Source organism: Phymastichus coffea, unplaced genomic scaffold (genome assembly GCF_024137745.1).
Source record: "Phymastichus coffea isolate CEN01 unplaced genomic scaffold, Cenicafe_Pcof_1.1 PCOF00001, whole genome shotgun sequence".
Classification (NCBI taxonomy): Eukaryota; Metazoa; Arthropoda; class Insecta; order Hymenoptera; family Eulophidae; genus Phymastichus; species Phymastichus coffea.
This window is the reverse complement of record NW_026706812.1, coordinates 12,582,804-12,609,202: the sequence shown is the minus strand read 5'-3', so window position 1 is coordinate 12,609,202 and position 26,399 is coordinate 12,582,804. Positions and strand designations below refer to the sequence as shown.

The following is a 26,399-nucleotide window of genomic DNA, read 5'->3' as shown; positions in this document are numbered from 1 at the left end:
TAACGGAAATAACAAGCAGATAAAGAAGGTAGAAGGGAAAATAAATATGGGACTCGGAAGACTATGGGGGCTAGAAGTAAAGCTATTTAGAGAAAATTGGGAGCTAAGGAAGAACCTGTTCGATGCACTGGCGAAAAGCGTGATTATGTATGGAGCAGAAATCTGAGGATGGAAGAGATATGAAAAAATAGAGAGACTACAACTAAAATACATAAAGTGGGTATTAGGATTAGATAGAAACACGCCAAGTTACTTAATACGATGGGAAACAGGAAGACAAGAAATGAAAGAAACAGCATTAGAAAGAGCAATGAGGTATGAAAACAAAATAAGAGAAGAAAGAGATGGCTCAATAAAAAAAGAAGCATGGAGAGAACTAAAGAAAAGGGAAAGAAATGGAAAAGATAAATGGGTAAAAAGGAGGAGAGAGAGGAAAGGCTAGAAAAAAGTAAAATATACAGAGAGAGGGAAGAGGGAGATGAAATGAGGGAAGAGTTTTGGGAAGAAATAAGAGATGAGCTAAAGAAAAAAGAAGAAAAAGAACTAGAAGAAAAAATAGAAAAATCATGATACATAAACGAGTGGAAAGAAATGAAAGAAGAAATGAAAAATATAGGTTAAAGGAAATTTAAGAAGAGGGAAGAATAAAAGGCCTACAAATAAGGGAAAGGTTTAGGTTAGGTAATGAAACGAGAGGAAGCAGGTATTGGGAAAAAGAAGAAAATAAGAGATGCAGAATGTGTATGAAAGAGGAAGAAAATTGGAAACACATAGTAGAAAAATGTGAAAAAAGCAGAAAGGAAGGGTAAGAATGGGAAAAAATAATAATAGGAAGCAAAAAAAAGATAGCGTGGATGATGGAGATAAAATGGAAAAGAAGAAGAAATGAAGAGAAGAAAGAAAAAGAAAAACAAGAAGACGAAACTGCAAGACCCTAAGGAGAGACAGAAACAGAAGATAGAGAAGCAAGACTCGCAGACACATCTACATACACACACATACACACACATACACACAAAACACGCACACACGCGCAAACATAAACATATACATGCATACACATACACAAAACACAAGTACTAGCAACTACACAAGCGAGAGGAAGCAGGTATTGGACGATGGAACAAAATGGAAAAGAAAAAGAATCGAAGAAGAGAAAGAAAAAGGTAAATTAGAAGACAAATTATAAGATACTAAGGAAAAATAAGTGAGGTTGAGGAAAGGAAAGGCAGAGGAAGCAATAGGAAATAAGAAAAAGGTATCAAAGCCCTAATGAGGAGAAAGATAGATGAAATGATTAGCAAGAATGAGAGCAAAAGCAAAGGAAAGGCAAAGGTGAAAAGGCAAAAGAAAGTAATAAAGGAAAAATAGGGATGACTCCTAAGATCAAGATTACTAATATAATTAATAAAGGAAAAAGTTGAAAAGAAAATATGCAAGAAAGAGAAAAACAGAAGAGCGGAAAAGGCAGATTTCGGAGAGAGAGAGAGGAAGAGAAGATTAATCAATAGAAAATATGGGAAGAAAAGCTGAAAGGACAGGCGCTGAAGACAGAGACGCAAGAGTTGCAGACACAAATACATATGTACATGTATACACAACACACACACACACACACACGCGCGCGCACACGCGCGCGCACACGCACACACACATACAACACATACATTATCAACTACACAAACTGGATACGAGACACAAATAGTAATGTAAGAAATGAAAACCAAATGTAACATATAAGTTGTAAATAAATAAACTAAACTAACTATATATCGATCTACGTACAATTATTTGTTTAAATAAATTATTAATTGTTTATTGATAACAGTAATAACTCTAAGCTGTTATCAATGAAACGAATTCTTACTCATAGTTCTTAAATAATCATCTCGAATTTAGAGTATCTGCTTTATTACAATAATAATATTTACAATGTAATAAACAAATTAACTTTGCAGATGAAAATTCAATATAATTTAGTAGTTAAAAGCAATTAAAATTATTATAATCTAAATCTATGTCTTAAAATCTATATAAAAAATGCTTTGTTTCATCGAAATTACTCTTAACAAACATATTTTAATGAAATAACAAAAACTATTATATCTATAACTATAAGTAAGTGACGTCACGCTCCTTATATAGTCATGAAATTTTACTACGGTACGAAGATAATAATATATGAGGTGGCGCCGTTCAATAATGGATGTAAGTAAATTGACGAGTTTAGCGGGTTGAAGTAATCCAGTGAAAATAAGAGAATAGCTCATAGATAGGACAGTTACACGGTAGTAAATGTTAACAAAACATCTAATGATTTCTCTTCACCACTTACTGACCTTGGTCTGCCTGATCTAGGTAGAGCATTAATAGTGCCGGTATTTTCAAATAATCTAACACTTTTTTGAACTGATGAAAATGAAATTAGAGTTCTATCAGCCCTAAATGTTGCACTGAAAAGATCTTTCACAGCCCTATAAGATCGCTGCACTGGATCCCAACCTCTCTTCATGAGAAGCATTATTCTTTCTCTCAGTTAGTTCTTTCTATTAATTAGTTTCTCTGTTTGGCGGAAATGACGACGGAAAACACTTCATTAAATTTGGCTAAGGAAAGGAGGGCGCTCTCTACGCTTTTTTCCTGCTGAACGCGCTGCGCCTCTGTCTCCGCACTGTTCCTCTTTTGTTTTGTTTTTTGTTTTATGAAAAAAGCCGAAACTGCGTCAGTTCTCTTTTACTCTTCGTCGACTACAAAACGACATTACTTACTTTTATTTAATTATTAAAGTAAACTCTCGATTGACCCTGAGCTTTATTTTCATTACCTTCCGATCCATTGGTCCTTCGAGCCGGATTTGCCAGCGGAAAGAAGACGAATTCAGGGTGAGTTGGAGGTGGTGCGAATTATGACGGACGGGTTATGTGCGATGCGGGCGCGACTCCTTGACGGATAAAGGGTGAACGGGACTGGGTCGGCCGCGGAAGCTGGTGTCTAGGCTGCAGCCTCGAACGATCGCTGGGACTCGTGAGAGCTCAGCTTCATTGTAAATGACGGGCGTCGACGGCGGGCGGCCGCCGCCGATGATGGCATCATTTCCGATCGGCGGGCGTCACAGCATGCGATCGCTGCAGACAAATACTCGGACGCTCAGCAAGTCGCACTGCACCAGAACCTGTCTGGTGATAAGCGGGCAGTGTAGCAGAACCGCTCATCACACTCCACCCGCCACAACGATAGGACCATTTGAGCCTCCTATCTCACAGGTCGCTTCCAGTCCAATGAAGAGGTGCTGGGCCAAGGGGAACTTCTCGCTTTCACTGGCTCGCAGAACCTCCTGCAGCGATGGTCGGCACGACAGAGCAAGCAATACTATGCAAATGACGAGGCTCCACGAACGGCGAGGCGCCGCGAGCGGCTGAATTATTTTGCAGGCAGGTCGTTAAGTGCGCGACAAGCCGTCGGACCGCCGAACCGAGCTTTCTTTGTCGACCGCATTTAATCGACCTAAAACTCAGGGTTGAATTCGCTCGGTTTAGCGCTCTGGCAGCTTGAGCCGAGAGGTCGGTATCAAGTTTCAGCTGACTGACCGAGTGAATTGACCCAACCACGGCTCCCACACTGAATTTTAATCGCATCTCGGCAGATGGAGCTTGCAGACATCCAACGAGAGTTGAAGAGGGCCATCCAGCGGACTGCGGAAAAGGTTGCTAGCACGCCCACAACCAATTGGACACTCGGATCCATCGAGTCAAGACTTGAGCTCCTGGACAGTTATTGGCGAGACTTCCACCGCAATCATGGACAACTTCTCACCCTCGGCGATGCGTCAGCCGTAGACTATCGGTTGAGCGACACCTTTGCATCGGCAGAAGAGCTTTACGTGGAAAGCCGCGGCGTCTTGCTGGATCATCAAGTTCGCTGCACGATACCCGAGGACCGTACGTCAACACCAGGCGCATTCATCACCGCGGCAGACCACGGCACGGATTTTCCTCTTTCGAAGCTGCCTCGCCTGGAACTGCCCACTTTCAGCGGAAAGCCAGAAGACTGGGAAGCCTTTCGAGATCTTTTCGTTGACCTGGTCCACGACAACGCTACACTAGGAGAGGCGACGAAGATAAATTACCTCAAAACGAATGTCAAGGGGGCAGCCGAGGAGGCACTGCGAAGTTTTCGCTCCATCGCAATCAACTACAAGCAGGCGTGGGAAGCACTCTGCCGACGCTACGACCAGCCGAAGTTACGAGTGAGGGACCACTTAGCCGCGCTTGTGAATCTGAGGCCCCTCATAGAAGAAACACCCGAAGGACTACAGATCCTCATGGACGAATTGAATAGATGCCGCACTCAACTCGAACGACTAAATCAAGCTGTCCAAACGTGGGATGTCTGGTTTGTCTTCATGGGTGTGCGCGCCCTTGACCCGGTCACGAAGAGAGCTTGGGAGGAAGAGCCTGAGCCCAGCATGCCGTTCGACACCTCATCGATGACCGGAGAGGCTTCGTTTCGCCAATTCACGGAGTTCCTGCAGCGACGATACTGCACTCTGCGCGCTCTCGGTCAGGTGGCCACCGCCCCCTCAATCGACTACATGAGCGGCCGAAGGAAAACGGCTCAACCCATAGTTCCAAGGACTATACGAACCCATGCCACGGGTACGGTTCGCACTAGAGGAGGGTGCCCAGCTTGCAAGGAGGCATATTATGTCAGCCACTGTATAACCTTCCGGGGACTCGAGCCAGAAGAGCGACGGAAGCTTGTGGCTGCACGAGGCCTCTGCTACAACTGCCTTGGTAGTAGTCACACTGCCAGAAACTGCCCTTCCAACAATACTTGTCGGAGTTGCGCCGGTGACCACCACACATTAATCCACTAGGGCGCTGGAAGAGTACAACGCCAGACAAACGAGGAGTCACAACCAACCTCACCTCGTGATGTTCGACCAGCAACACTCCAGGCTGCTGCGACCAGCGCAAAATCAACTGGAGAGGACGGGACAGCATGACTAGTCGTGCTCCCCACGGCCATCGTCTCTTTAAGCAGTGGCGGGGACCGTAAGGATGCGGCAAGGGCACTGCTTGACCCATGCTCGGAAGCGACCATCATAAGCCTCGACTTCGCTCGCAGACTGGGCTGCCAACTGCGCCGTACCAACGTGGGAGTGACTGGGCCTGCCATGGACTCAGCCAAATTTCAAGCAGTAATTTATATCGCAGACGTCGGCCGACGGTCACCCATCCGGGCAGAGGCCGTTGTTCTTCGGACAATCGGCATTGTTACGTCGTCAGGGATTCCCGGCTCTGAGGTGTCCAACCTCCGTCGCAGACTACTACTAGCTGATCCTACCTTTGATCAGCCCGGGAGGATCGACATCGTTATCGGAGCGGACGTTTACCATCGTGTCATTCTAGCGGGCACTCGGAGAATTGGTTCCTTGTTGGCCCAGAATACGACATTCGGTTGGATCTTGACAGGATCCACTGCGATCTTAGAGTCATCAACGAGTCACACCACCCGAGCTCTCGCCACCGCAGTACATGTGTGCGACGAAGAAAGTCACGAGAAGCTTCTAGCACTAGTGCAACGTTTTTGGGCTATCGAGGAAGTTCCGTCGGTCCGACGAATCTCCGCTGCCGACCGTGAATGTGAGGCACTTTTCACTCAAGGAGTCCGACGAACATCTGACGGACGATACACTGTGAGACTCCCTTTAAAGTCGGAGAAGAAGGCCCTCCTAGGAAGCAGTCTACCCCACGCGCGCTCAGCTCTCGTTTCTATGCAGCGACGAATGCGCTCTGACCTCGTTTTACGCGACAGTTACTGCCAGTTCATGGAGGAGTACGAGCAGTTAGGTCATATGAGAGCACTGACCGCCGAGGAAATTCGAGAGGACTCAGGGACAGTATTCTACATCCCACACCACGGCATCTGGCAGCGCAGCGACGGAGAAAACAAACTAAGAGTAGTTTTTAATGCCTCTCGCGACACCTCTACAGGTCTCAGTCTCAATGACTCACTCCATTCGGGCCCAAAGTTACAAGGACACATAGCGACGATCATCACACACTGGCGAAGGCACCGATATGTTTTTTGTGCAGATGTTCAAAAAATGTTTCGACAGATCTTAATGGATGAGAGAGACTGTCACCGTATCGTCTGGAGCCCCTCATCCGACTTGCCAGCTAAACATTTCGTTCTCAGGACTGTCACCTACGGCACGGCTTGCGCCCCCTATCTCGCACTTCGCACCCTGCAGCAACTCGGCGAGGACGAAGGACATCGGTTTCCACTGGCCCGCGAATTACTTAAGAGAGACCTTTACATGGATGATTTTTTGAGTGGTAGCCATGACCTCGAGACAGCAAGGAGCCTTAGAGATCAGCTTATCGGTCTACTTAGGGCGGGCGGCTTTCATCTATGTAAGTGGGTGGCCAACGAGCCTGGACGGCTTGAAGACATACCCGCCGAGGACCGTTTACGGGCAGACTGGGTTCAACTCTCTACCGATGGACCAGTGTGCGAATTAGGCGTCATTTGGGATCCAGTGACGGATCGTTTCAAGTTTCGCCCTGGAGTCGTTGATCTACCTCCAAGTCTTACCAAGAGAACTGCTCTGGTAGAGCTCGCCGCCTTTTTTGACCTAGCAGGTTGGTTGACCCCGCTGACTCTCGTGGCCAAGATCATAATACAAGATCTTTGGAGAGCGAAATTCGATTGGGACGAGAGACTCCCGTCCAGCTAGCTAAATAGATGGCTGACATTTCGCGACAGCATCCGAGAGGCTGCAGAATTCACCATTGACCACTGGTTTGGTAGTATTCCCGGACAAGAAATGCAGTTGCACGCCTTCGCAGACGCCAGCAGACGTGCTATTGCTGCTGTCGTTTATGTCAGAGCCACCCACAGTGATGGCAAAATCACTACCTCCATCCTAGAAGCGAAGTCAAAGTTGCTCTTCATTGGCTCCGGTCGGACGAGCCAGTGGGACATGACATCATCGACAATTATGTGTCTCACGTGCAGGAGATTTCCACGGGCATCACGTTTCATCACGTTCCCACTAGCTGCAACCCAGCCGACGTCGCATCGCGCGGCACAGACTCCACTAAACTCGCACTGCACCCAATCTGGTGGCATGGCCCAGACTGGTTGACACAACCAGCAAGCGAGTGGCCGCTCGAGGTCAACGACTCCGACCGCCTGGAGTGCCAGCATGGCAGTCACGTGTCTTGTGCAACGGTGCAGATTGAGGACGAGCCACTGCATTCTGAGAAGAGTCACATCGATCGATTCTCCACGCTCGACGGCCTATTACGAGTTACCACGCGTATCATTCGACTTCTGAGATGGCGAGAGACTGCATTACGAATGTCACCGATCACAGCAGCCGAGTTCCGCCAGGCTTTCATCGCTTGCGCCAGGATTACTCAACGTCACGTCTTCTCCGAGGAGCTCGCTCAGCTGAGCCGAGGCTACCAACTGAAGAGCTGCAGTCAGACGAAAACTCTCGAGCCATTCCTTGACAACGACGGAGTAATTCGAGTAGGCGGCCGACTTGACCGCTCCTCATTGCCGTACGACGAGCGGCATCCAATCCTTCTTCCAGGACCAACGCACCTCGCCCAGTTAGTCATCCGGTGGGCACACGAACGCAGTCTTCACGGCGGCTTCAGGGCCACCTACGCTCGAGCCCTGCAAAAGGCATGGATTACCGGGGCGAAGGTGAGAATCAAGCGATACCTCCGCCACTGCACTGTTTGCGCTCGCCTTGCGGCGAGGACCTCGCCCCCTCGCATGGCTTCTCTCCCGCCGGCCCGAGTGTCGCCAGCCAGGCCATTCTCAACTTGTGGAGTCGACTACGCCGGGCCCTTTCATCTTTGTCGCAACAAGGGACGAGGCGCGTCCACAGTAAAAGGCTACGTCGCGCTCTTCGTCTGCGTCTGCACTAAGGCCATCCACCTTGAACTCGCCGGAGACCTCACCACAGCCAGTTTTCTTGGTGCCCTGCAGAGATTTATAGGTCGGAGAGGTCGGCCGGCTGAAATCTGGAGCGACAATGGCACCAATTTCCGCGGGGCCGCCCTTGAGCTCCGCAGACTCCTCAGAGAAGCCGAGATTGATTGGGGAGTTGTCGAAGGAACACTGGCAAAGGAAGGTATCAACTGGCGTTTCATTCCCCCTTCAGCCCCCTATTTCGGTGGGCTTTGGGAGGCGGGGGTGAAGTCGATGAAGCGGCACCTCCAGCGAGTTGCTTCACCTCGACGTCTCACCTACGAAGAGTTCGCCACGCTCCTCGTGGCAGTTGAAGCCACTTTCAACAGCCGTCCTCTTGTTCCACCATCAGGCGATCTGGGTGACCTTGACGCACTCACACCCAGTCATTTTTTAATCGGGACTTCTGCCACGTCTTATCCCGAGCCTATCTCTGTCAACGGAAAATTGGATCATGTCAGTCACTGGGCGCTCATTCAAGCCATAAGAGGACATTTCTAGTCCCGTTGGAGCCGAGAGTATTTAAATACCCTCATCCAGCGGCCCAAGTGGAGGAAGCCTCAGCCTAATCTACAGGTCGGGGATTTTGTCGTTATCGCATGTGACGGTGTAGGCCCGTCATGGCCTGCACCGTGTGCTTGCCTCCCTCTCCTTCCTAGGCAAAGGCGCACGGTTGGCATCAAGCGCACGTTGTTATCACGTGCCTGATGCCTGCTTTTTTATTTTTCAGCAATGCACGAGAGTGGAAGGAGAAGCCGTGGACGCAACGACGCGCTCGAGTATTGAGAGTGCGAGAGAGAGAGAGTGCGAGAGAGAGAGAGAGAGAGAGAGAGAAAAGCAATAGTTTGAGTGTAGGGCTTGGCGCGCGGCACTTGTCGCGACGGGCATTGCCGCGTGCCGCCGATTAGGCGAGTGGTGGGAGAAAGCGTGAGAAGCCGGCTCTCATGCACTCGCGAGGGAGAGTGACGCGACGCGCGCGACAGCAATCAGTCGAGAGTTAGCTGGTGACCATCGCTGCCTGCCCTTTGTCCGGAAGAAGTCAGCATTCCTCAGCAGATCGGCCGGACGGGACTTCCTCTGCCAGCGACGCAGCAGTTGCCCTGCAAGAAGCCGTCATCGAGGCAGAACCCGACAGCCTTTTCTGCCAGATCACCGGCCGCGCAGCAGCGAGGAGTTTTCCAGACTAGCCGCCGATGGGACACCTTCAAGGCTGCCAGCAACAGCGACGTCCACCAATTTGGTCAGGTCACCGATTCCTCTCTCTCTATATCTCTTCCTTTCCTCGGCGATTCTCACGGTTCGCGTTGCTACGCCAGGCTTTTCCGAGCCGGCGTAGTTTTCGGCAATGTGTAATTTAAGTAATTGTTTAAGCCGGTTAACGAGGTGACATGGCGCTAACGTGCCGGTCATCTCGTTTAGAATAAGTTCGCATGTTAATAGTAATAAGTGATTTGTGTTCTCGTCGGCACTCGTGGTAGTGCGTTTATAATAAATGTGTGTTAGCGAATTGTGTGTGAAGTTATTTTACCCGCTGTTCTCCTTCCTGCTTTGCTTGGAGCGATACACCGCCTCCCTTGCCTTCCCTCTTTATAAATAATTGGTAATAGTAGTGAATATATCGGCATTGCACGCCGACGCTATTACACGCAGATCCCTCATCACTTCGTCCAGATGGCCGCTGGCCACTTGGTAGGATCACTGCTGTACACCCGGGGCCAGACGGTACGGTTCGTACCGCCACCATCACCACAGCTTCAGGAGAGTACGTCCGACCCGTCGTCAAGATCGCCAGACTGCCCACTCCGAATACAGAAGGCCAGCTCAGCAAAGGAAGCGATTCTTTTTAGAGTCATTCACGGAATGAGGCGGGCGGGATGTTTGGCGGAAATGACGACGGAAAACACTTCATTAAATTTGGCTAAGGAAAGGAGGGCGCTCTCTACGCTTTTTTCCTGCTGAACGCGCTTCGCCTCTGTCTCCGCACTGTTCCTCTTTTGTTTTGTTTTTTGTTTTATGAAAAAAGCCGAAACTGCGTCAGTTCTCTTTTACTCTTCGTCGACTACAAAACGACATTACTTACTTTTATTTAATTATTAAAGTAAACTCTCAATTGACCCTGAGCTTTATTTTTATTACCTTCCGATCCATTCTCCATTGCACTATTCTTTGCAGTAGACCGAATCCACAAGCTAATCAGAATATGAAAATTCAGAAACAAGTAAAATATTTCTTTGAATTGTAAACTATTGCACTGGAAAATTTTTTGACGAGCATACCAGAGCAGCTTGAAAGGGCAATAACCAGTAGTTGTTCCTTACTAAAAATAACAGTATAGGAACTTATGCTCTTTCAATTGCCGATATCAGAAAAAAAACTGTGGCCTTCAAATTACCTTGCAGGATACAAATAACGTCGAGTTTGAGATCACCGCTAATTGCTATCAAACAAAACAACTAAAGCAAACTTTGGTCTATTTCTATAAATTGAGTTCTTCTAAGAAGCCTCAGAATTGAAAGACCTTTGAATGACCTTCAAGGTCAACGGGAAATTTTTGATCTCAATGGTTTTGAACGTAAAATTTCCCGTACTTTCGATTGCTGAAGTCAAAAAAGAAATTTTCCATTTAAAAAAATTGACCTGACTTTGAAAAAAACCGTCAAGGTCATCTAAAAGGTCAAATCCAAGGTCTCCGTTGAATTCCTTATTGAAAATTACTTCGAAAGTGCTCTTGACATATTTTAAAAATAAATCACCTGGAAAGTTATTTGGGTGTTTCCAGACTTTTTGGACATCCTGTATATATATCTACTTATATGATACGTCACGTATTGACGTGACATATTTATACCATGACCACCTCTACCGAGCACCTCTATCCTCTTCTGCTTTTCCTGCACGTCCTCTACCTCTAGCAGCTCCTATATTGATTGAATATTGATTTTCTCCTAATTTTACATACGTGTAAAAATTCAAGGCCCTTGAAAATCCTTAGAACTGTCCTACATACAGTGGTTGCGCATGGCTCATTTTCGAGCTGTCATTTATCAGAAATTATGTAATTTTCAAAGTGTCTGAATCGTTCTGTAAGGGTATTCACAGAAGGAATCTGACACTCACGAAATGACACGAATTCTGACATATGGAATATACGTAATACGTTGTTTTTAAGCTAAAAAATACTCGAGATGTTTAAATTAGCATCTTATAAACACAATAATAGCAATAGAATACATATAACAACTTTCCGCAAAATGTTAGTCTTTAAATCATATATATGACACGAATAAAGCGGTTATCTATGTCATTCTGTGTAATTTGAAATCTGCGCTCACACAAAAATTATTGAGATATTTTATTATCATAATTGATCCTCAAGAATGCTACTGAGATGATTATTTATACATTTCGAGGGTTTTTCAAATAAAATATCCTTTTATGTATACTTATCATGTCAGAATTCGTGTCATTTAGTGAGTGTCAGATTCCTTCTGTGGATACCCTAAACGCCTTTAGTGTCATTTTTAAAATGTCATAATCGTTTTGTAAACGCCCTGTTCTATATTTTTTTAGTTTTGTCCAGTGTTTATGCCTATGTAATGTTGTAAATTCTTAAGTTGTTTAAAACAGGTTTAGAATGCTTATCACCTTCATGTTGTCTTTATTATATGTATTGTGTTAGTAGATAGTAGAATTTGTGCCTGTGTAAATTCTCATGTTGTTTAAAATGCTTATAATCTTCATTTTGTCTACAGTGTTTTGGTCAATAGATAATAAAACTGTAGAAAACTATTCTTTTATCGTAATGTTTATGTAGGGAAAAGTGTCGAAAAATTAGCATTTTATATAAATGTAGACATAGCTATAAAAAATTATGTATTGCATGTTATATTTTGCAGTGTCATTGAAAATTTGACTTTAACTACAACTATTTTTGTAATATTTGATTTACGTGAATATTTAAAGAGTTTTTTCTACTGAACTAGTTTTTATACAAAAGGCATTCACAGAGTAGCCTACAGAATTTTGAACATAATATAAAAGTAGAAATTATTTCCACCCTGAATATGTTTCTAAATCATCATTTTTAAGAAATGAATCAGTAATTCATCTAATTGTTTTTGCACAGATTAGTGATCAAGCCAGTTGATTGAGAAATAACTAATATAATGGAACAGAAAAATTTTGATGGTTCGGATTCTGACGATCCTGACTTCAAAATATCTTCAGAAAATTTAACTAATGAATTTTCAAACTCTGAAAGCGAAAGTACGGTTAGTGATTCTAATGAACTTCCTACTTCCAGTGTAAAACATAATATGAAAATGAAGAGAATAAAAAACAAAAGGCAATCTTCATCAAAGAAAACTGGAGTTTGTGATTTAGATATCAAGAAAAATGAAAACAGAGGTACTATTGAATTAACTCATGAAAAAGATAAAGAAAGAACAGATTTACTGTGGAATAGTTTTTTAAAATGCACAGGTAAAAATTTTTAATTTTATAGAAAATACTCAATTTAAGTTTTGCTAGAAAGTTTTGTTAAAAAGTATAATATTATATTAGTAATCAGATGAAAATTAATTATTTTTTATAAGAAATATGTGATACATGTTTTAAACTTAAAAAATGGATCTCTAGAGTGAAAAAAATTTTAATCTAAGTATTTACTTACGAAAAATTCCTTTATTACATTTATCAAAATATACATAATATAAATAATACAGAGTTACAATAGTGTATAGTATAGAACTGTATATGTTTAAGCTATAATATCTTGTAATTTTAAGGAAATAATTAATGAATATTTATAAGAATTAAAAAATTATCAAAAAGCAATATTCTATAAGCATTTGATTTTTGGAACTAATGATGATGTTATCATTGTACCATTGAAAAGATGATTAACAAAAGTTTTCTGTTCTGAATTATCATTAAGTTTAAAACAAAATTATAAAAAGTTATAACAATGGTATGTCTAACATCATATATATCAATAGTCAATTAAAATACACATACAGACATATACACACACAAACACATGCATACACACAGACACACACACATTATGTCATAGCAAAATTATCAATTGAAAGTTGTAGAGCTACAGTAAGTTCACTGTAGATTTTTACAGCAAATAATTTATTGTTATTGACCATTTTAAAGTTAAGTTTTTATATAATCATCATTCAATTTTAGGCAAAGAATCAAAAAACTGTGAGCATGATTCATATAAATCAACAGAAAGCTTACAGATGTCAAAAGAAATAATGGCTAAACAAGATAGTTATTTAGAAAATGATCATGATTCAAATATTACAAAATCTAATAAATGTAAACAAATAAAAAATAATGTATTTAACAATGACATCAAAGCTCAAATTTTTACACAGCAGCCTAATGCTTTGAAAAGAAGAGGTCTTCTAAATATTTTGAGCAAAATTTCTAAAAAGTCTAAAGTGTCTACATTAGAAAAGTCAAAACAAGACTGGAATGAATTTAAAGAAGAACATAATCTTAACGAAGAAATAACTAATTTTAATCGAGGTAAGAATGGATACTTGGAACGACAAGATTTCTTGCAAAGAACTGATTCAAGACAGTTTGAAATTGAAAAAATATTGCGAACTTCCGGAAAACAAAAATCTAAATAAGTAAATGAAAAAATTTGAAAAACCTCTAATAATTGGAATTTTTTATTATATTTTATTCTGTTGCAATGCAGTTTCAAGTCATTTAAGTTCAGAAATGTTAATATTTTCATTTGAGTAAACCATTCAATAATTACGCATTACAATAGTTTTCCTTTTATACTAAATAAACACTGTAACCTACTTATTGGATTTCTATAATAAATTAAATTATGATTTATCATCACATTTTATTACATACACCTTTATTCCATACAAAAATCAAATAACAATGTATCAAAATATTTCAAATGAAGTGAATTTCTTATATCTAATATAATTTTTCTTTATATATCTAATGTGGTTATTGTTTTACATAACAAAGTTATTGAATAAATATTATTTTAAGATCCTGTATACCTTTAAATTTCAACTTAAAAGATAGTTATAATACTCTCTCAGTCCATTAATAAAATTCATCAGAAAGTTATTTGCAAATAAAATTTTGATACGTCATTTAATGGATGTTTTTAAGAATATCTTATAATCCACCTAAAATCTTCTCAATTGTATAATAGATTTGCTTATTTATCAAGTGGTTTTAGTTGAAATTTTAGAATACCTTTATAAATACACAAAAATGAGAGTATTTGTCACGATTCCGTTCAATAGCTTATTTTATTTAGTTGGTGAAAGTTTAAAGAATTTGCTGATAATAAATTATCTTACCTTAACTATAATTAATCATTTTTTAAATTTATTGTACAATTTTGATATCAAAAATATTCTTAATATAATTTCATTAATTATACATCTATATTGATGAGTGACAAGACCTCAAGAAAAAGTAAATTTTGCAAAATTGAATAATATATAACACAGTGTGAAAATTTTAGAATTTATTTGTATTAATGCTCATTGAATTTCAAAAATTACAAAATGACTTACTTTACATTAATATGAATTGATCTATTGTTATAGTTTTTATAAGCAGAAGTTTATGTGTATAGAAACAAAAGGTAATTATATATCTATTACTATATTTCAAAGGCATAAAACATATTTTCACTTGTTTTCAAAATTAATTAAGATGAAATTGCATTTGATCTGCTGTTGAATAACTATAAATAATTGGAGTTTCTGAAGCAGTTGCATCTCCTGCAGTAGTAATAGTAAAAATTTGATCTTCATAGACTCTTGAGTGGGCATGATCACTTTTCCTGTCTTCATTACCAGAAATCCCTGAATTTGTTGTAGGTGTATCTCCCTTGGTAGCTTCTCTGTACTTTTGTAAATAAGCTTTTAAAGGTTCAACATAATTATCAAACCCTAAAGTTGTCATAGCAAATAAAATATCTTCACCGTTTATAGTTTTTCTTTTCTCCATATGGCAACGGTCACTAGCTTCAGATGTAATAAACGAAATAAATTCAGACACACATTCCTGAACACATTCTCTGGCATCTTTGGCTATTTTACCAGCTTCAGGTATAGCTCTTTTCATAATTTTTGCCACATTTGCTATAGGTAAAAATCTGTCCTGTTCCCTTAATGGGCCACTTGATGAATTGGTATTAATTCCTTGCAGTGGATCACAATTACCAGGGTTTGAATCGTCTGTATTTTCAGGATCATCTGCGAAAAATAATTAATATTATTAACCAGTTCTAAAATACAAAATTTTCAGATATTCTGCTTAAATTTGAAAAATTATCTAAAAAAATTAATAAATACAATAGATAATTTAACCTTCCATATCATCTGACTGCATGCTAATGTATGAAGTAGCTATGTTATTATTAGTAAGAAATGTTGCAGTATTTAGTGATCCGCTATCTTCACCACTTTCACCGCTATCGTCCATTAACGTTTAATCAAGTACAGTCGGCGAACATACATGGCGTGTGTGTGTGTGCGTGTGTGTGCGTGCGTTTGTTTGTTTGTTTAAACGCCCGTTAAGGCGTTAACCTGGAAAATAAGAATACATGTTTGTTTTTAAGTAAGAAGGGTCAAGCAATAATCAAACACACATATAATATCTTCATTCTACGGAAGTCCGGTCAGTGGTCACGACATAAGAATAAGAAATAATGCAAGTTAACTAGTAAGTTACCTGCTAGTTGCGCTGTAGGTTCTCAACAGGTACAAAGGATCCAGGCAGTCAGCGATAAGCATTCGGTGACCCATCTCAAACTTCTTTTTCTCTTATTCGTAACGCATCTAGGTGTGTTGTACACTTGTGGCTGTTCTATCATTATACCGTGTCCGAATACCGCGTTTCAAATTAGTTTTGTTATAAAGAGGGAAAATAAGACAATTCTCAATTGTACAATATATAGCTATTGTTTGGTCATCAGCATATTAAATTTATGTTAGCCTCGGGAAGTACTGATTATATATTTTCAAGTACAATTCGATATGTAGCTTAGTAGTAAAAGTAAAAGTCCAAAGAAAGAGATATTGTAATTGTTGGATTTGGATAGTCAAAGGTTTTTGAAAGTAATTAATCTAAAGTAATCTACACAAAGGTTTTTATTGGAGAGCAAGGCATGTCCGGCTTCTTCGGCTATCCATCTCAGAGTGCTGCACAGCAGCGAGACCACCAGTGGCGCGCGTGTAGCGCATGCGCCAATACATATATATATTAAGAAGGCTCGGAAGCCTTTATTTCAACACTCCCTCCCTTCTGAACAATCTTGATACAATTATAAGTGCTTATATACTAATACAATTCGACTCAACATAATAGTAATACAATCTTTCTTGTTTGATCACAATTTCAATGAACACATATGTGTCAATCTGTCTTAATAATAGTGTAAATAATATAAATATTTAAATCAAAATATCATCTAGTTAAATCTTTCAATCTAATAACTCTAATTAAAGAAACAAAAGAAACATATTTTTTTTATTTTATCATCAGTTATCAAAATACTCTAGTATCAAATATATAAAAAATCTAAAAATAGTCTATTCCTTCATATTTAAATCTTGATATTAGTCTTCAGATTCTGGAAAAATAAATACACATAAATTACATCTATTGTTAATTACACATTTAGTAATTTATCTCTAAATGTTTTGAATGCATCAAAAGGAATAGGCTTTGTAAATATATCCGCTATATTTTCTTTAGTTGAAACCCAATTTACTCTAATTTTTCCTTCAGATACACACTGCTTAATATAATCACCATGAGTTTCTGTAAGATTTTCCTTCACACCTGATTTTTCACGCTCTTCTAATTTCTTTCTAATAGTTGTCAAGTCATCGTCAAAGTTTTTAAGTTTATGGCTACCCTCTTTCTGTGTGCAATCTCTAGCTGACTTATTGTCACAATACAGAGTTATGGGATACATTGTTTTACCTAACATGTCTCTAAGTGCTTTATCTAATGAAATAGCTTCGTCACATGCCTCACTCATAGCATAATACTCAGTGTGACATGTAGATGCCAACACTCTATTTTGTTTGTGACTTCTCCACATGATAGTATCACCAAACAAATTTATAGCCAATCCACTCGTTGAAGTGGAATCAATGTTATCTTTGAAACTGGCATCAGTCTATATTTTCAAATCATCTTCTTTACTTCTAAAAATCAATTCTAAGTCTGACGTACCTCTAAGATACCTAAATATTCTTTTAACATCAGTCCAGTCTTCTAATGAGGGATTAGATTGCTTTCTAGAAAGATAATTTACTGCAAATGCGATATGTGGTCTAGTGACATTTGCGAGATAAGCTAAGCTACCTATTGCTTCTCTATATGGGGCATCTATTTGTCTGTTCTCTATTATCTTATTTTCACTCTCATTATTTTCTCTGCTTCGAACTTGTCTAGTGATCATAGGAGTACTTTGTGGTTTGCTTTCATTCATATTAAATCTCTCTAGAATTTTCTCTATATATTTACTCTGTTTTAATGTCATTATTTTATTCTTTCTATCTCTAGTTATTTGCATTCCAAGGTATTCTTTGGGTTCACCTAAATTTTTCATTTCAAACACTTTGCTAAGATGGTCTATGATTTCTTTTAACTTACTCAAATTGTTTCCTGCCAATAAAATGTCATCTACGTATAATAGTAAGATAATAAGAATACCAAGTTTTCTATAAGTGAATAAACACGGTTCAATGTCTCTTTGAATGCCCAGTTTTCTACTTCTTCATTGAATCTTTGGTTCCATTTCTTAGGACTGACAGACCATACAGAGCTTTACGTAATTTGCAAACGTGCGTTTTTCTAAATTCTTCACTAACTTCTACACCTTGTGGAATTTCCATATAAATTTCTTCATCTAATTCGTCATTAAGAAAAGCAGTTTTTACATCTAGTTGATAAATTTCTAGGTCTAACTTATTTAATATTACTAACATAGCTCTAATTATTGAAAGTCTGGCAACTGGTGCGTATATTTCTCTTATCTCATATTGATTTGTATCTTTAAAACCTCTAGCTACGATTCTACATTCAAATTCTTGGTTGTCGTCTGTATCTAATTTTATTTTGAAAATCCATCTATTGTCAATAATAATTAGTTTTCTACCTTTTGAGTCTACCTTGAGTCTTATTACAAATGTCCAAACTTCATTTTTATTCATTGAGTCTAATTCCTTTTTAACTCCAATTTTCTGAAATTCTCTACTATCGCTTTTCATGGCTTCTGAGTAATTTGCAGGTTCTGAATTTATTATAGCCATTAGAATATACATTTTATTGTTTTCATCTAACTCATCTATTTCTGCGAATGAAGTAAGAAAAGCAAAACTATTATCTGTGAAATTTGCTTTACCCTCTGACATAGCTTTAAAGTCTTTGGGTACTTTAACACTCCTCTTTGGTTGCTGTCTAGTTTCTACATCTAATTTTCCTTGATCATTATCTTTGTTTATTTTTCGTTTGAGAGTTTTTGTTCTGACCTTTGTCTTTTCATTAGGAACGTCCTTTTCTATTTCTACGGGATTTTCTGGATATAGATTTAATTGGTTTTCGTCTACAGTTTCTTCGATTTCTGTTGGCTCTAAGTTAATGTTTATTTTTTTTGACTTTGTGTATATTTTTAAACGTCAATTTTTACATGTTTAGAATGAATTAATTTACCTGATTGAGGGTGCCAAAGCATGTAGCCATTTGCAGTTTGACCAATTAAAATCGCTTTAATTGCCTTTTCTGATAACTTTGTTTCTGTAATTGGTTTCCTAGCGTAAGCTATACTACCAAAACGTCTAATTTTGTCCAAATGACATTTGCTGTTTGGTGAAATCATTTTTAAAGGTGTTTGAAAATCAATTGATGAATTTGGCGTTCTGTTATACAAATCTACTGCTACTTCTAATGCAATATTCCACATACTTTTAGGGAGACCTGAATCAAATATGAGAGATCTCATTTTCTCTTGTAGGGTTTTATTAAATCTTTTTGCTGTACCATTATGTGGAGGTGTATATGGGTTCAAAAAGTTTGACTCTATATTTTCTCTATTCATTATCTCGCTAAATTTTCCGCCGGTAAATTCAGTGCCGTTATCCGCTCTAATATAACATACTCTCAACTCTCTACCTACTAAATTTCTCATTGTTTTTAAATAATCTTCTAAGCAGTCACCGGAATCTGACTTGTGTTTGATAACATATGACTTAGCAAATTTAGTATAATCGTCTATAAAGCTATAATATATCTTTTATTTCCGGGATGTGATATCGGTTTGAAGGGACCCATCACATCAGTATGTGTAAGTTTAAGTGGTTGATCAGCTCTAATTCTGATCTTTAAAAAGGGTAATCTACTCATTTTCGCCATTATACAAACTTCGCAATTCATTATGTTTTTGTCAAATACTACATTTTCTAAGCGTTTGTCTATTTTCTTGAGTTTTTCAAGGTATCCTAATGATGGATGGCCTAACCTGATATGCCATAACATACCTTTATCTAATTCTTCAGTATATAGTTTTTCTAATTCAAAAGATTCAAATAAGTCTCTACTTTAACATTTTGTTTGAGATTGTCTATGTCGATAATATCAAAGTTTTTAAATTCATTGTATTGATTAAGTTTGGGTACGATCTGATCTAAGTTATACTCCCTCCCACTCTCAATTTCGTTACTTTCATTTTCTTTATTATCTCTTAGTTGAGTGGGTTCATCTATACTGATAATTCTAGCCTCACAAGTGTATTTTTGATAATAATTTTCTTTTATATTTAAATTTAAATTTTTAACGTCTAATTCAACAAGCCAGTTAGGCCTTTTATAAATACCTGTGAGGTATGTGAAATCAGTCTCTTTATGAAAAATACGGAGTTTAGAATTATCCAAATAAATTCCTAAACCGGAATTTACAAAGCGTCTAACGGATAATAAATTTTCAGTAATATCAGGAGCTACAAGTATATTTGTAAGTTTGATAGGGTAACCTTCCTTGTCTAATTTGTTGATATATAAATCACCTTTTCCATCTATCTCTATGTCAGCTGATTTATTTTTGTTTGCACTTCTAATAAAAGAATCAGAGCATTTTTTGAAATTTTCTAGAATTAGTCCTTTATTTACGATGTGCTCAGTTGCACCAGAATCAGCTAGAAAAGTTACCTTATCTTTATTTATATTTGTTAATTTCTCACCTTGCACAGCTGCTTGAGCTGCGTTGGCTAATTTTCTTTGATCATGGGAGTTGTAGGGAGTATAGGGACGAAGGTTTCCTTTTTTATTTACATTACCCCTGCCTCTAAAATTTCCTCTACCCCTGTTACCTCTATCTCTATTACGTCTATTACTTCTATTGCCTCTTCCTCTATAATTGTTATTGCCACCTCCCCTTGAGCCTCTATTTTCAAAGTTATTAGTATATCCTTCATACCTGTCGCCTCTATTTCCCTTGCGGGTTTGGTGTCTGTCGTGCTTCTCTTGATTGTAAAAGACACATTCGTTGCTTTTGTGTGGCACTGTCTGCTTGCAAGCAAAACAGTACCACAAGTTATACTAAGTCAAGGGACACTGTGCTGCGACATGTCCCGACTTGTTGCAGCGGTGGCATGTCTCAGTAACGGGGCCAGAGGCGCCTCCTCCACTGGCCACATTAACTAAGGCTGCAGTATTTCTACCTCTAATTCCGTCGCGTCTATCAGCTTCTAACTGTAATATAAATTTCTTCATCTCATCTAATGTCATACCAATGGACTTTGTTTGTCTGATAATGATGTCCATTTCCGTGATTCTAGGGTAGGCATCTTTAACTGCCTTTTTAAAAGCTGCGGTTTTCTCAGTCTCAGTATAAGGTGTTACATCATCTAATAGTTCAAAATCTCTAATCATTGAATCGAACTTCTCTAAGAAAGTAACTACTTTATCGTTTGGATGTAATTTAATAGTATATATTTCTGTTCTAATAGAAGAATCATCTCTATTTGATTCTATTCTACGTTGTTCTTTGATTTTGATTAAGATTTCATTAGGATCAGTGATGCCTAGAACTAATTTGTGGTAGTTCTCATCTAAGTGGTTAATTAAGATATCTCTTACAATACCTTTCCTTTTCTCTTGTTCCTCTAAGTTATATACTTTATTTGGTAACGTTTTGGGATCTACAACATCTAATAGTTCTTTTGCAGCTAATTCTGAATTTAGTCTATCTAACCATACATTTATGTTTGATTTATTAGTCAATGTATAATCTCTTTTAAAGTTGGATTTTGAAACACTATTTGTCTTTTCTAAAGATTTTGCAAATTTTACTACTGTTTGATTCAGGAGATGAGACTGAGAACTGTTAATGGGAGAATTATTCAAATTTATAGGATTACGGACCTCTAAATTATTGTTATTTTGACTTTCATCTAAGTTGAAGGCTATTCTACTTGTATTAGCTTGGGGGTAGATGTGGCAGAGGCAGTAATAGCAGAAACAGAATTATTCTGACTCTGATTATTTGCTTGATTATTAATATTTAAATCGTTATCATTATATTTGTTTCTAGTTACCTCTAGTCTTCTGATCTCTAGTCTTTGTCGCTCTAATTCCCTCTCTTGGATCTGCGACAGCAGGGTCAGAGTCTGACTGACTCTGGGCCACAGATCCCTTTGGGTCTCCATCATCTTTTCGATGGAAGCTGTGATTTCTAATAGGTGGTTCTGAGTGGTATGAGCCCCCTGGATGTCTCTCATTCTAAAGTTTCCCAGGCCGGTCATAGGAGGTAGTCCAATGGATGGTGGGATGACCTGGGTCCCCGAGCCAGCGGCTCCTGAGGTCGTTGCAGTTGCAATAGGTGCAGCAGATGTAGCAGTTGTGGTGGTTGTTGTAACTGTTTGACAAATGTTTGCTGGAATAGTGTTCTAATTTAATACTTGGTTTTCACTTCTAAACTCTAACTCTAAACAAAGTTTCTGGATCCACTCTCTAAGTTTACTATTCAGCATTCTACTCTATTTATTTCGTCTAAGTATCATATATTAAATATTCTACTACAAATGTATCATAAGTACCTGTTGTAGCTGGCACTTGATTATTGTTTTCAGTACTTCCACCTGCTCCACCATTCTCGTTAGTAACCTCTTCGTTTTGTTTTTGCATCTATATTCACCAAGTATTTAAATCAGTATGAGGTTACACAATTGATTTCATTCCGAACTAGCCAGGTACATCCGACAAGTTCAGTTTGAAATCTGTATTCGATGTTCACATCAACCAGCACTGCTCACGTGCTCCCTCTCTTTCCGACTAACTATACTAAGTGTAGAGTACACGAGAGGGCCGATCGCACACGTTCACAATACCAAGTCAATGCTTCAAAAGAATACAAAAGTCTTCTGAGATATTGACCATACTTGGTGCAACAATCTCGACTTTTCGAGAATTTAATATGTTGTTCTATATATATATATATATATATATAAGTTCTCTAAAATTCCATCTGATTATCAAACTTTATTATTGTAATATTTATTATTATACTTTTAGTTTTTGTACATGTACTTTCGTTTATATATATATATATATATATATATATACAGTGCCGGTCAGCCACTTTTACCCCCCCACGGGCAAAATCAGTCTAACTTCAAAGTTTTATATCTCTGGTAGAAATTAACGTACAGAGACGCGCGTGGGTGCGTTTGAAAGGTCTTTTGGAGAGCTTTCAAATGATATGACTCACGGTTGCCATCGATTGTTTTTTTAAATTTTGCAACAATTATGCAAAATTGAAAATTCTGAAATTTTTTTATTATTTTTAACAATTAGCCAATTTTGGAAAAAAAATCGTACGAAAATTTGAAGTACACCATTTTTTAGCTATTACCAAGCCCTATCTGAATCAATCATCAAAAATTTATTTTCGTCAAATATGACGCGCGCACGGGCATTTTTTCCTGGAAGTGACAGTTTTTTTCAACATTTTTTATCTCCGTCAAATTGTAACAATCGAAAAAAATTTTATAGGAGAAAAAATGTTTGTTTTTTCACGTAGAATACTGCAATAATTTTTTTTTCGGTTTTTCGAAAAATTTTTTTTTTCGGTTTTTTTCAATTTTTTTTTCTCACAGTCGGTACGCTAAAAAGATGATAAACCACAAAAAAGAAATTTTTTCCACCCATTCAATAATACTACATAACAAGTATCGTAAATTACATAAAAAAAAAAATCTTTTTTTTTTCGACCTTGAAAAATAATTTAAACCGAAAAAAAAACTTTTTCGAAAAACCGAAAAAAAAATTATTGCAGTATACTACGTAAAAAAACAAACATTTTTTCTCCTATAAATTCTTTTCGATTGTTACAATTTGACGGAGATAAAAAATGTTGAAAAAAACTGTCACTTCCAGGAAAAAATGCCCGTGCGCGCGTCATATTTGACGAAAATAAATTTTTGATGAGTGATTCAGATAGGGCTTGGTAATAGCTAAAAAATGGTGTACTTCAAATTTTCGTACGATTTTTTTTCCAAAATTGGCTAATTGTTAAAAATAATAAAAAAATTTCAGAATTTTCAATTTTGCATAATTGTTGCAAAATTTAAAAAAACAATCGATGGCAACCGTGAGTCATATCATTTGAAAGCTCTCCGAAAGACCTTTCAAACGCACCCACGCGCGTCTCTGTACGTTAATTTCTACCAGAGATATAAAACTTTGAAGTTAGACTGATTTTGCCCGTGGGGGGGTAAAAGTGGCTGACCGGCACTGTATATACATATATATATATATATGTATATTCAATTGTATATCATATAATTTAAGTCTATGCATGCAATTTATTAATCGGATACGTATCGTAGAATGATCTGTAATTTGTTTGATTCTAAAATACTCTCGGTTACTTTTCTCTATTATCTCAAAATTATGAATTTCTAATAATGGTATTTTAAGCAATTATTGAAATGTGTTGTATGATTTTAAAATCATTGTGGGTGCGCGAAGTGCGTATTAAATTTAAATCGTTTACGTGCAATTTGTATGCTTTGTCTTACTCTATAACAAGCACACGCACGGGCTGTCACTTTTTATGTATCTATCTCTTTCTATATCGAACGCTCTATAGTCTGCGTCGTCCTCCACCCGTTTGTGATACATATCCTCACTCTCTCTCTAAGGTTTGCGTACTCGTCTACTACACCAGTTTGTGCACGGACGCAGCTATCTCTCTCTATCCCGCGCTTTCGCTCTATCTATCTCTTTCTCAGACACGAAAAGATGCCATGTGGCAAGGATGGCGGCAAACGCGCGCCATTACTCATCTGTGCGTGTCAGCACGTGTTTTAAGCCGGCCGTCATGGCGTCGAATTCTTTGTTCAACTGTCATTTCCACGACGACGACTTTTACCTTTTTTTTTGTTGCTCTAGGTATTTCTATCATCTAACTGAAACGCCGGAATTACTCTATGTTTTATTTGCAGCTCTAATTACTCTAAAATTGAGAAACGCTTATTTGCCTTAAACAATGGCTTTTGTTTGATCGCGATTGCACTCTAGTTTTTATCACTTTCTTTTTACTAACCTTTTCTTCAAAAATGTCTTGCTCAGTGGAAGCGTACTGGGCCCATAACCTATTGGATTTGGATAGTCAAAGGTTGTTGAAAGTAATTAATCTAAAGTAATCTACACAAAGGTTTTTATTGGAGAGCAAGGCACGTCCGGCTTCTTCGGCTATCCATCTCAGAGTGCTGCACAGCAGCGAGACCACCAGTGGCGCGCGTGTAGCGCATGCGCCAATATATATATATATATTAAGAGGGCTCGGAAGCCTTTATTTCAACAGTAATAAATATAATTTATATTTTCATACTATTTTTTGAAGAATTAAGAAAAATGTAAACATGTCATAAATTGTCAAATCCTAATTAGTTTATTCTTCTTTAAGCTCTGTAAGTCCATTGTTCATATGGTAAATTTAGTAAAATATAATTCTTGTTTGTATCATTTTAAATTCTTCATTATAGCTAGAACAACTGACAATAAATGAGTCAATAAATATAAGATAATTATATCTAGAGCGTAATATCTAATTGAAATTTCCAGAGCAAATTGAACAGAATGTAAAGAGTTGACTTCGGTCCAAACAGAGTCTAACACTAAAAATGTTGAAAGTAATTGTGAAACAGTGTCATGTTTAATTATATAAACTTCAATAATATAGTGCTATGATACGTTTGTTCCGGGAGTAAGTGTGTTCGTTTGGGGCATGCGAGGAATTGTAGGAATAACTTTCTGTTGTTGACACTATCAAAATTTTTAGCGATTTGTACGTGTTTGTACGCCTTCGTACGCGCGCATATGCGCATATGTGGCCACGGCCTTACTCCCTGGTCTACACTATCCCTGGACCCGGTGATGAGATTGTAGGTTTATTATTGTAGTATTATAATTATTGTAGTATTATAGTAGATTATTGTAGATTGATGAGAATCCGATGACGCTACAAAAACTATCATTTTCATGAAGTTGAGACGAATCTATATCGTTTATACGTACGCAGTTAGCTGTTCTATTCCTCGTTCCAGTTTCAGTGATGTTTACATTTTCAAAAAAGATTCCGCGAAAACATTTTTATTGAAAAGCTGTAAATACTGTACGAATAGATAATTTTGTAAATTAATTAATTATATTGGTATACTATACTAACATAATTAATATTATGTTCAATGATATGCAGATCAGAATTTTCAATTATAATACACTAGAGCGAATTCACTCTTTTGAAACACAGTGATTATATTAGATGTATCATAATTCATCTAACTCAACTATTCATTTTAACTAATAGTGGTATGTATTTATATATTATTGATAGTAAAAATTGAATAATAACAATTATTTCTCTCTATATTAATAATAGAATTTTATAAGCAGCACGACAAACAATCAAGTCAGAATTAAAATCAATTAAAAAAACTTAGACTATACACTAAATTTTAATTATTTGTATATCTACAGACAAAAAACAGCGGTGTACTCGTACAAACTCGCGTTGCCGATCGAAAATTTACGGAAAAATGCGTTAACAGTGAGACATATATCTTTCTACGAATTTCTTTAATATGAATATGACTTTTTTTAATTTCGAATAAAGTGTAGATAAGTTGTTAAATCGCGAATATATAATACTATTGTATATGTATATTTAATATAAAATTCTTACTTGATTGTTTGTCGTATACCTATTGAACAAAAAAAATTGTATAAATACAATAATTTAATGGAAACTCAATGATATGAAATGAATGACAGTAATATGATATAGTATAATTTTATAAGCCTACAATAGCTAAAAATAAATTTCAC

The 26,399-nt window shown here is 37.9% G+C and overlaps 5 protein-coding genes across 11 annotated transcripts; 4 read left to right on the top strand and 1 right to left on the bottom strand.

The window, feature by feature from the left end:
• The first annotated feature begins 3,643 nt into the window (after window positions 1-3,643).
• Window positions 3,644-4,876, top strand: LOC131665187 (uncharacterized). The gene has a single exon (XM_058936940.1). The coding sequence runs from the start codon at window positions 3,644-3,646 to the stop codon at window positions 4,874-4,876; it is 1,233 nt and encodes a 410-aa protein (XP_058792923.1).
• Window positions 4,877-5,176: 300 nt separating this feature from the next.
• Window positions 5,177-6,742, top strand: LOC131665122 (uncharacterized). Its single transcript, XM_058936809.1, has one exon. It carries the CDS (start codon window positions 5,177-5,179, stop codon window positions 6,740-6,742), a length of 1,566 nt encoding a protein of 521 aa, XP_058792792.1.
• Window positions 6,743-7,368: 626 nt separating this feature from the next.
• LOC131665048 (uncharacterized) lies at window positions 7,369-8,493 on the top strand. Its single transcript, XM_058936682.1, has one exon. The coding sequence runs from the start codon at window positions 7,369-7,371 to the stop codon at window positions 8,491-8,493; it is 1,125 nt and encodes a 374-aa protein (XP_058792665.1).
• Window positions 8,494-11,527: 3,034 nt separating this feature from the next.
• On the top strand, window positions 11,528-13,851 carry LOC131675267 (craniofacial development protein 1). Of its 6 annotated transcripts, none has more exons than XM_058954210.1 (3): window positions 11,528-11,585; window positions 12,119-12,474; window positions 13,189-13,851. In XM_058954210.1, exons 2-3 carry the CDS (start codon window positions 12,159-12,161, stop codon window positions 13,641-13,643), a joined length of 771 nt encoding a protein of 256 aa, XP_058810193.1. In that variant the 5' UTR covers window positions 11,528-11,585; window positions 12,119-12,158; the 3' UTR covers window positions 13,644-13,851. The 6 variants fall into 6 exon arrangements, with proteins under 6 accessions (XP_058810193.1, XP_058810177.1, XP_058810187.1 ...); XM_058954194.1 differs by having other exon boundaries at window positions 11,530-11,619; XM_058954204.1 differs by having other exon boundaries at window positions 11,585-11,666.
• A 111-nt stretch (window positions 13,852-13,962) lies between these two features.
• LOC131675067 (uncharacterized) lies at window positions 13,963-15,799 on the bottom strand. Of its 2 annotated transcripts, none has more exons than XM_058953912.1 (3): window positions 15,733-15,799; window positions 15,369-15,587; window positions 13,963-15,254 (listed from the first exon to the last, which is right to left on the bottom strand). In XM_058953912.1, exons 2-3 carry the CDS (start codon window positions 15,481-15,483, stop codon window positions 14,701-14,703), a joined length of 669 nt encoding a protein of 222 aa, XP_058809895.1. In that variant the 5' UTR covers window positions 15,484-15,587; window positions 15,733-15,799; the 3' UTR covers window positions 13,963-14,700. The 2 variants fall into 2 exon arrangements, with proteins under 2 accessions (XP_058809895.1, XP_058809886.1); XM_058953903.1 differs by lacking the exon at window positions 15,733-15,799 and adding an exon at window positions 15,650-15,683.
• Between the last annotated feature and the right edge of the window lie 10,600 nt (window positions 15,800-26,399).